The sequence below is a fragment of the Photinus pyralis genome, unplaced genomic scaffold (genome assembly GCF_008802855.1).
Source record: "Photinus pyralis isolate 1611_PpyrPB1 unplaced genomic scaffold, Ppyr1.3 Ppyr1.4_LG4, whole genome shotgun sequence".
Taxonomy (NCBI): Eukaryota; Metazoa; Arthropoda; class Insecta; order Coleoptera; family Lampyridae; genus Photinus; species Photinus pyralis.
In genome coordinates this window covers 46809275-46820555 of record NW_022170511.1, presented here as the reverse complement: position 1 = coordinate 46820555, position 11281 = coordinate 46809275, and the positions used below count along the sequence as shown (strand labels likewise).

The 11281-nt window shown below is 35.2% G+C and overlaps 1 protein-coding gene across 2 annotated transcripts; it reads right to left on the bottom strand.

Moving 5' to 3' along the window:
- Positions 1 to 3850: 3850 nt before the first annotated feature.
- On the bottom strand, positions 3851 to 10560 carry LOC116168159 (probable cytochrome P450 4aa1). Of its 2 annotated transcripts, XM_031483829.1 has the most exons (10): positions 10264 to 10560; positions 8250 to 8624; positions 7999 to 8196; positions 5180 to 5356; positions 5067 to 5127; positions 4888 to 5014; positions 4714 to 4848; positions 4426 to 4660; positions 4193 to 4372; positions 3851 to 4080 (listed from the first exon to the last, which is right to left on the bottom strand). In XM_031483829.1, exons 2-10 carry the CDS (start codon positions 8431 to 8433, stop codon positions 3905 to 3907), a joined length of 1473 nt encoding a protein of 490 aa, XP_031339689.1. In that variant the 5' UTR covers positions 8434 to 8624; positions 10264 to 10560; the 3' UTR covers positions 3851 to 3904. The 2 variants fall into 2 exon arrangements, with proteins under 2 accessions (XP_031339689.1, XP_031339690.1); XM_031483830.1 differs by lacking the exon at positions 10264 to 10560 and having other exon boundaries at positions 8250 to 8635.
- Between the last annotated feature and the right edge of the window lie 721 nt (positions 10561 to 11281).

The window sequence follows — 11281 nt, the reverse complement described above, 5'->3', positions numbered from 1 at the left end:
TGACATTTTAATTACTAAAAGTGTCCAAATACCTCGTGGAATGTTTTTAACACCTTCTTCGGGTTTTTGTACAATTTTTTAATTCTTATTCATGTTCATGTACATTTGTTGTGTTTTAATTTTCTTAATTATTAAAAATACCCCGAAACATTTTAATACAGTTAATACAATTTTTTAATGATGATTTTTTTAGAATTACTACCAACTCCAAATTCTGATTTTTAAAATGATTTCATTTTTGGATTTTTTAATTTCTTAAACAACGTCTTAGTGTCTCAAAATATACAGACATTCTAATTTTTCATTTTTTAAATGTTTGTATTATCTATTCTTTGTTAATTTATGAGAGAATATTTTTTTAATTTTTTTTTCTATTTTCTAGTATTTGGAATCATTATGAAGACTGTTTAATTTTTTATAAAAATGTCCGGATTTTACGGAAATGTTTAAAATTTACAAATTATTTTGTATGCACTTGCTGAACATTTTTGGAAACTACATCAAGATACAGATCAAGGGTTGTTTGTTGGTTTCCAAAGTTTTAAAGATTTGCGCTATGTAATGTAGGGATTAACCTGAACATCCAAAATGCATTCTATTTAGTCATTCAGACAAAAAAAAATTTTAGCTTTGGCCCACAATTCTTAGACCGAACGTTCAGGCCTTAAGTTTTAAGGATGAAGCTTCAAGGTTTTAGTGTTAAGGGGGTGTGAGGGGCCCGTTGCTTTTAATTCTGGGTTCGGTATGAAAGAATAACTTAATGAAAAATTAAAACAGCGTAGCATTTTTTAAAGGAGACCGGGGTTAGTGTGGCCACGGGAAAATTGTGGACATGATGAATAATTTCTTGAAAGACGTTCAAATTTTGGTGCCAGCCAACTGGTTCATTCGGCAATTTACACCATTGGCTGAAGATTGCCAGCAATGCGGCGTCCTATGAGAGATATAGTGAATGTGGAGTGTCAAAAAGTGTGTGCAGATTTTGTTTCGAGTTCCATAAGTTTACGTTCTTCTGTGAAGGTAAGAAACGACATTCAATCCTACCCAGGATCCTACCAAATCGGAAATTAAATACTCATGCGGCTCTCGAATGACCGTTGATAATTAATTCATCGTAATACATGATCATTTTTGACTATAAATTAATTACTGAATAGTGTACCCCTAAGGTCACTGTGGACACTACAGTGTGGGTCCACACTTGCCCCATGTGCTTTATAACATAAGATTAGCATAGCATTAGGAAGCACTAGTTATTTTGACAGCAGATTTATGGAGATTCGGAAAATTCTAAAATTTAAAATAGCGGAAGCATATGATAATTATGTCAAATCTATTGAGAAGTCTGTGAGTAGTGATGTCACAAACTTTTATAAGTATTATAAACAGCAAAGGTCAAAATATCAACTGTTGGATGAAATGAATTATGATAATGCCAAATTTAAGGGGTCAGAAATTCCTGATACCTTTGCTAAATTTTTTAAATCGGTACATCCAACTGAGAACTCGAGTTATGATCTGGATAAGTTGAATGATGATAGTAGTGAGGAATCCAACTTACACTCAGATAAGTTTTGCCTTAAAGTTGTTGATAACAGTGTCACTTCCAGAGCAATAGACCAACTTAAAAATAAAATGAGTAGTGGATCCGATGGAATTCCGACATTTTTTCTTAAACAATTAAAAGATGTTAATTGTGATAAACTGACATATATTATTAATTTATCAATTGAAAGTGGTACCTTTCCAACTCTTTGGAAAATGACAAAGATTACTCCAGTTCACAAATCAGGTCCCGAAAATGTAATAACAAACTATAGACCCGTATCAATTTTGAACAGCTCTGCGAAAGTATTTGAAAATGTTATTTATAAGTCGCTGATGGACGGAGTGAGGTGTTTAATAACTCCCTCTCAGCATGGATTTTATCCCGGCCGATCCACCAAGTCTAACCTACTACTGTTTTCTAATTATGTGCATAGAAATTTGGACGCAAGGGGTAGAATTGATGTTGTGTATATCGATTTTTCAAAGGCCTTTGACGTTGTCCATCATGATGTGTTACTCCAAAAACTCAAAAATATGGGTGCGTCTTTATCGTTGCTAAAACTAGTTCGCAGCCACTTAATAGCCAGGAAATGCTATGTCCGTTTTCTAAAGTATGATTCTTTTAGTTTTTCTACTACGGGCTACGGGGTTCCGCGAGGTTCGAAGCTTGGGCCCCTATTTTTTATTATTTTTATTAATGATTTGCCAAAAATTTTTACCTCCTCTTGTCCCTTGTATGCTGATGATTTGAAACTTTACAAAGAAATAAACTCAGCTCTTGATGCATTGGCTTTGCAGAAAGATTTAGATGCGCTCAATAACTGGTGTATTAATAATAAATTGTGTTATGTCTATTTCTCGGAAAAAGTCGAAGTGCTCTACTGAATACAGAATTAATAATGAACGTCTTGAATCAGTTTGCACAGTGAGAGACCTCGGGGTAGTTTTTAATAATAACTTTACATTTGTAAATCATATTGATTATTTAGTAAGTAAGTCTTTCAAAATGATTGGGTTCATAAAAAGAAACACTAAACATTTTAGAAATACAAAGGGAATCATTATGTTATATTGTGCTTTTGTAAGATCAAACTAGAATATTGTTCTATTATATGGGCTCCACATACAGTTAAACACATTAAAAGGATAGAAAAGGTGCAAAACTTTTTTCTTAGATATTTATATTTTAAAAAATTGTATAAGGTTTGCCCCAGAGATCTTCCTTCTGTGATACTTCGGGGTGAAGCTAGTATATGTAGTTTAAAAGTGCGAAGAGACATATCCAGCGTTATGATTTTGTATAAGATTATTCGTGGCTTAATTGATTCTTCTGAACTACTATGCGAAATTAAATTTAATGTTCCAAGAACAGCTAATGTCAGAAATTACAACACGTTTTATAATCCCTGGGCTAAATCTAATTCGTATAAGAACTCGCCACTTTTGTATTCCATGAAATTATATAATTTAATTTCGAATAATGATACTAATTTAGATATCTTTCACAACAGACGCAATTTATTTAAAAGAAACTTATTTGAGTTATTATAGATCTAAGATTTATATTCTCAAACCTATACATTAGAAAATTCAGTTATCTGGACCGTTTTGGGCTCTGCCTGTGGTCTAATAGTATTATGTACCTATTAATAATAATTTTTGTTAAATATTACGACTAATAAATGAATTGAATTGAATTAAATTGAATTACCTATTCTCATGATACTTTTCACATTTCTTTTAGAGGTGGATTAAGTTAGCACCCCTAAATCGGCATCCCAATCACATTGTCAAAATATTGTGCTAATGTGTGCGATAATCCTCAAATTTTGTGCACTTCCCGTTTACGAGAAAATCAAAATAATAATAATTCTGGAACATCATCATTCTCGTATCCACGATTGCGCTTTAATCGTGTGAATCGGACTGTACGAAAAATGGGTAGTAATCAGTTATGACAATTAATAATTATCTACTAATTATCATAATAATATAATCAGAACGTGACCAATGCAAATAGATTGCTGAACAGGTAATTAGCAACTCAAGAAATAGATTAATTACCGAAAATTTTCAATAAATTCTATTATAACAGAGGAGGTAAAGAAAGATATTTATTTATTTATTTAGCGGCAGAGCAAAGCGATGGAAGCTTTATAGGGGAGTCGATGGTGTCCGTCTGTCCGTGAAAACGATAATTGTCAAACGCTTGGACCGATGGACGGAACAGTAGATGCGTGGGATATCAATTTATACCAATTTTTTGGGGAAAAGGGAACCGGTAAGACATTGAAGCACCAAATTAATGAATAACACCATACTTGAAACTTTATTTTTTGTAAACTCGATACAAACACTATTGTCGGAGATCACTTTGTTCTCGTGGTTGCAATCTAAGCCGAATTCCACCCCTGGCCCTTAGTGTTACCCTATACCGTAGTTGCAGTTGATAATCGGGAGGCAGTGTAATTTTAAAGTGACGTAAAACCATTGCGATTATAGCTTTCATTTCCATTAACGCGAATTTATTGGCTGAAACAAAGCAGGCGAATTAAAAACCTTCATTAGGTATTTCATTTATCATTGGAAAGAATCCTAAAAAGTTCTTCTGGAACATTCCTGAGAAGAAACTGGGGACGCTTACCTACACAATTTCTAGGTCCTGCGCTGAACGGAATAAAGGCATTCTGATTTAGACCTTTTTGATTGCCTGGTGCGAATCGTTCTGGATCAAACTTGTTTGGATTTTGGTAGTAGTCCTCCAATCGCTGCATGCCAATTAGGGATATAAGTACATTTAAGCCTTTCGGTAAGGTGTACTTTCCTGTAACAGCCCCAACGTGAACAGCGCGAGTATACGAAGACATCCAAGCTTACCTAGCTGGACGTCTTCCACCAACTTCTTAGAAATAACTGGGACGCTCGGGTATAATCTTAACGTTTCCTTTATACATTGTTCCAAGTACACCATTTTATTCAGACTTTCCCCGTTAATTCCTCCGTAATCGCGAAACACCGCGTCCAATTCATCCACGACATTCTGCTGGATTTCGGGATGTTTCGCCAAATTGTACAGCGTGAATGATGTGGCCGATCCAACGGAGTCTTGGCCCTAAAAAATCGACCATGAGACCCTCTGCAGGTTTGCCACAGCTAGTGCGTTACGGCAAGCATAAACGTGCATATTTCGTCGACAATGTTCTTATCATCAAAGTGCGGATTTGTTTCTGAAACTTTAATTAACGAATCCAAAAGGCACCATTCACCTTTGCCGACGTTCGCGCGACGTTCGTCTAAAATCTGTACCGATTTTTACGGGCGCTTTTCGTTCAGTCTTACCTTCTTCGCAAACTCCTTCAGTGTCAATCTCTGTGTCGATTCGTATTTGGAAATTGACGAAAATTTGTAAATATTGTCGAGTATGTACCAGGGCCGTGTTAATCTTTGCAGCACGACGAGATGACCTCTAAATAACACGATCTCTAAACAGGTCCTATTACGAGAGGTGACCGACTTACTTGTTAAACGGGGAAATGGCTTGAGTGTCGTGATCATGAACGGGTATTCCCATTAACGCACCTGAAAATTAATATAACTAGCGAGAAATGCGTATTGAGGTTGTTTCATTTACGATGCAGGATCTTCAGCACGACGACGTTAATGAATGTGGACATTTTGACCTCCGACTTGCCCCGGAGCTCCTGTACAAGGATTTCGGAGGACTCGGCGAATGTGTTGATGAATAAATTTAATGTATTCAAGTGGAAGAAGGGTTGTATAAGTTTTCGGTGCGTTCTCCATTTCGTCCCTAAAATAAAATCATGTTTTAGACCGTCTTCTGACAAGGTGGCCTAACCAAACTATCTATCTGGACCGTACTCGCCGCTCGGTTACCCAAACCTCTCCACTATCAATATGCGAATCCCTTGATCTCATGCGAAAATAACCCCCCTTCTAAATACCCAGAAATTTTTTAACGCCCATGCCATGGTGGAATAGTCATGGCAGGGGCATTTTACTAATTTTCATTGGTTGAACTGGCGTCAGCTTAATTTTTATTAGGCATTATTTGATATGATGAATTGTAAAAGTAACATCACATTACCGATTTCCAGCGTGTAATTCAAAACCGTAACCAGATAACGAGGCGACAAATACAATTTAGAACAGATACCCCATTGATAAACGCGGGAAGCTTACGAAATCTCACTGTTATTCCAATCGACAAAATAAAAATCTCGAACTTAACATGAGTAATATTTGTTTGGGAGGATGTTTTTGAAACCTTAACTTCGTACGCGCATAAACATTACCCTCTGTCTAAATTCAGTTTTTTCTCGTTCCCGTGGGAATTTCGGGAAGTGCTTTCAGTTTCTTCAAAGAAATTCTCATTTTAAATGTCAAGTTTCTATCTTTCGCAAACTGGAAAACGTAAAATTCCATTTTTTCATGTTCCCGTAAGAACTTCGTGCGCCCCTACACTTCCCAAAGAACCTACATGCCAAATTTCAACTTTCCACGCCCAAGTAGTTTGGGCTTTGCAGCCCTTCAGAAGATTATTGAGTGGTTTCAATCCCATGATCCTTTCGCTGTTGCCCATCAGCACAGGAGTCACCGAAGATGACTTTGAAATGGGAAATTCTTCAATGCTCACCCTTGTTAATAAAACCTTTGACAAAGTCAAGCTTGTCCGCAAAAATAGAGTAATAACTACACAAGGATTCAAGTCTAAGGGTGAGAATGCACCAGTGAACCCTGAAACCATATTCCTCCGGATACTACTCCTCAAGAAATCTGATGAACAGCTCAAAGAATTCTTTCATTATTGGCTGGTACCAGAACTAAAATAGGGATTTATGTGTACTGTTTTTCCCAATGTCTACTTTTAAAAGACAAAATTTCTTCTGAAGGCCTCCTAATTTTATGCAACCAAAATAACTTCTTAAAACAAATAAATATCTGGCTGTCATATTAATTAATTTGAATACTGTTGTTTTGGCTTCCGTTGTTTTAATTTTCTTTCGTGTGCGATGTATTCAACTGAAAAAATGTTGATATTCTCAATTGGTATAGTGCCGGCAACAGTTTAAGGAGTATAAGAGATTTATTTTCTGTAAAGCCAAAGCAACAATATTCAATTTAATTAATATGACTTAAGAAGTTATTTTGGTTGCATAAAATTAGGCGCCCTTCAGAAGAGATTTTGTTTTTTAAAAGTAGACATAGGGAAAAAGAATACAGGTAAACCTCTATGTCTACTTCTTAATAAATATCACTGTACTATAGAAAATGTACAGTGTCAAAGTTTAGAGGGCCGATTTTCCAATAAATTATGTAGATAGTGGAATTTCAGGAACACTTAGTGCAATTGAAGTCTCTGCGTCTTTTAATTTTTGTAGAGTATTGTTTTCATAATGGCTTCCGGATGTCTGGAAACGAGATGTCGCTGTAATTACAGCTAAAGCCTCATGTACTTTAAACCACGGAATAAGCGTGAGGTTATTCGGTAGTTTGAGAAATGCAGAATTGGCATATTTGAGAAGTACGTAGGATTTCATTTATTACCCAAACTCTTTTTCTATTATTACGGATGTCGGATTTTGTTAATAAGAATCCATTTTGTAGGCGTCATTAATCGTAAGAAATTAAGGGTCATTCCGGGATAAAAAATATAGTTCCATTTAAAATAACAAAGGTGGTATCTAGGGTGTTATCCATAGTTTGTGAACCACTGGATGAAAAAAATTCTTTCGTGCACATTAAAATAGTCTTGTAAAATAAAAATTGTTTGCTAATTTAACCGACCTCGTAGCTCTTATGGTTCTCGAAAAAGTGAACACCCTGCATAGTAAACTATAAAAACGCAGCGATTCGGAGTCTGAAAAATTCGATTGTGGGAATTCTGAGACATCCGACGGCTATCCAAACCTATATTTTATTCGAGCTAGGGTAATCCAAGAAATATCCATTTCCCAGAAGAAACCAATTCAATTTTCAATTTATTACTGTGCAAATTAAATTGCTTCGTTTGGATCCGTTTAACTTCATTGATGAGCCTCTAATAATTTATATATAACAATTAGAAAAGTTTGACAAAAAGTTACGGGTAAAAAATTAATCCGATAAGAGTAGGTAGTGACGTTGTTGATTGAGATTTGATTTATTTATCAATTTGTTTGTGTTGTTTTTTCATTCGGAGTGTTACCAGATACTAAAAATGATTTCATATACAGTTACTTAAAAAAACTCACTTAAAAAATCAAAATTTTACTTGACGAAGGAAGGTTCAATTTCTTTATTTGCAAAAAAACCCTCATGCACCCCAAAACAGTACTTTCTGTAAGTACCTATAGGTAAAAAATTATCAAATTATGAAATCTTCCCAATGAATTAGTGGTTTGGAATTCAATTCATACTTCAGAGGGTTAGAAGGAGTAAGAGTCTACGTACCGCTGGTAGTGAGCAATCCATGTCCCAAAAACGTATCCATAAACGTATAAATAAAGTTCTTCTGAGTCTCTTTCGTGTTGAGCAAAATTTTGCGAGCGTGCTCAGGATCGATAATGACAACGATCGGTATCACAGAAATCCACGCTCCAGTTAGTAGCCCGTAATAACGATTGGAATTGATTAAGAAGTCGAGGAACTCTAACAATTTTCGAATAAGACCAATTAGAGGCGATATTAGTGTTTTTACTTACCGGTGCAATTTTTGACCATTAAAACGTTACCAAAAACCGGAACCGCCGGAGGTCTCGGTAGGCTAAGAACCAAACGTACGGCCCGGAGCCAGTTCTCCAATTTAAATAGCCTGATCAGCAGATATGCCAAAATCAACGCGATTATGATTACGGACGCCCAAGTCGAGAAAACTGTATTCTTCATCGTTGCGATATCGTATGCGTATTGCACGGTGATTATAGAATTATTATTGCGTATTTTAATTTAATTTCTATGATTGGCTTTTATGGTTACTGATTTGACGCCGTTCGCCTTGATCTTATTGCTTACAATTGTCGCACACCGCTTCATCTAACAACCATATTTATATTTCCAGTTTGTATATAGGTAGGCACCTAATTGCGTAATTTAATTACGATTTTGTTTAAAATTTCCAAGTCCTAATAACTAAAAGATACCTACTCATACGTATACGTATAGGAAAATGAAAATAATCCGTTGGTGTAGTGTCCAAGTGAATGGAATTAATGTCTAAAGCATATCATAATTTTGAGCTCATTTTGTGTTAATTTGTGCTGTCCGAATTACGTTAATGAGTAATATAAATTCACACAAAATGAAAATCTGCAGGAATATCCTGAAACGATTTCAAAATGTGTTATGGTTAGGTATATAGTCATTATAAAAAAGTCGATGACGTCATCTGTCAGATGTCAAAATAACCAAATAAATTCAATCAAAATGCAAATATAATCTAAATTGACATGTTCGAGCGTTTTTAATGAAACCTGAAAACTGGGTGGATTTCACCCCTTTTTCCGCACTGTATATGGAAGTAATCAGGGTTTGGTGTATTTGGACTATTGTAACATGCAGTAAAACAAATGTTCTTATTACATTTTTGTAAAAAAGTTGTGAAAATTTAACGAGATGCTTAAATTGGTTTTATTTCCACTGTTTAAAGGCGTCTGTGTATCGCAATACAAAGATTTACATTCGTGAGTGCTCAATAGGGGCGTAATTATAACATTTGGCGACCGTGACAGGACTTTTGTCCGTAAGTTTTGTTCTGGGAACACTTTTGTGGAAAATGGAGCAACTGATCGCTGAAGATTTGTTAGTGGGAGTGTATATTCGCGAACTTTTAACGCTAATTTTGCAGAATGCCAAACGGGGAATTAACCGCGATGCTTTGGGTTTTACTAAATAAAATATTTCTTCGCCGTTAGATAGGAAGATTCCGCCCAATCACTTGGCTTCCATGTACAACTAGAGAAGAGCGTGGGGTTTTTCAACTCGAGTTCAAAGTTTGTCAATTGAACGAGAGTTAAAAAACATTTTCTTCTCAAGTCACATAGTTACACATAATTTTTTTCTGAAACTACAATCAAAAATTAAAAACTATTGCATGCAATAATGAAATTTGACAAATAGCAATCTAGATACCGGGTATATGTTCCAATTTTACATGCCATTATAAAGATTAACGCAGCAATTGTTTTTTTTACTTTCCTCACTAGGCAGGAAAATTACATTTTCTTCACCCTTTCTAGAGACGAAAGTAGTTGTTTCTAAAGTAGTTTCAGAAAATAATTATTTTACAACTAGTTTTGAAAGTGATCGTTAATCAAACTGCAAATTCATGAAAAAAAAACACTTTCAACACGCACTAACTGTACCCCACATTTTGTGCAAAGTGATTCTTAATAACCCATAATTGACTTGACATTCGCGATTTACCGTCACTCAAGAATTGATACTATTGTTCACAGATAGGACTAAACGCCATGGAAACCCATAGTAAAAATCGTAAAAAAAATGAAGGTTGCATGACGATTTTGGGTAAAATAAATTATTTTTTAAAGCAATAAATCCATTATTAGCAATAAAACATATTGCAAACATATTATCACGCGTTCAACAAACGTCACTACGTTAATTAATGGCATAATTACGGCTATTTAGGAATTACTGCACAATAAATCATTTAATTACACTAAAGTGTATAATTTTGAATAGATCAGGAATACTTACGGAGAACTTTGTAACATTTAATGCTAGGCAGCGCTCTTTGACCACAGAAGCGTCATATTAAGCAAATTAAGTATTTTTTTCCTATTGGCAAGGTACGCAGTTTATCAGTGAAGGTATAATGTGCTAAAACGTTGGTTGAAACCTGGATTACCAGGAGAAACACATGAACTGTTGTGTTCCAAGTTTGAGCTCACTTGGGAAAAAAAAGGGAACACCGGGCGGCCATACAAATAACCAAATAGAATCAGCAAGTAAAAATGTGACTCAAATACAGTTTAACTATTGCATGACACAATACCTCAAATTGATCAACGCATAGAGGCGCCAAAGTGATGACTGAGTCCTCTAAAGAAATGAGAAACCTCGCGCTAAGCTGACAAGTAATATAGTATATTATTAGGAGAGAATTTAATGATAGCTATTAGTTTATATTATGCTATTATTCACGAAGATGAAGTCATAAACTCTCATTCAATATGTATAACGAAGACGGGAATAAAGACTTCAATTTATTTATGTATTCACAAGGAAGTTTATTATCAGTGTGTTGTTGTTCTGTATGCTTCGACTTAACAGTTCTCTGGAAGGAATACCGCATGCAACTTGATTCTGGGCTGCATATGTTGCTTGCTCATCTTCTGCGGAATATAGCCCTTGTGTCTTAGCAATATACAAGAAAGGGGTGCTCTTATTAACATTTCCTCTATTTATAATATGATTTGATTGGCCGATAATGGACTATAACCGAGCATTCTCACATGTACTTTTCGTGTTCAATTAATTGAAGTCGATGTTGGAGTAGCACTTTGCTGTGTCCGTGTTCTTTTTTGTACATGCAATTTACCATTTTACGAGACGAGTTGTTTTGCCTAAATTTATCGTAGGTTTGTTTAATGGTTTTCTGTACTGAATTCACGTCCCAACCAGAGCTGGGCAGAATACTTTCAAAAAGTATTTGAATACTAAATACTTTTACGTCCAGCACAAGCGAATACTAGATACAGATACATTGAAAAGT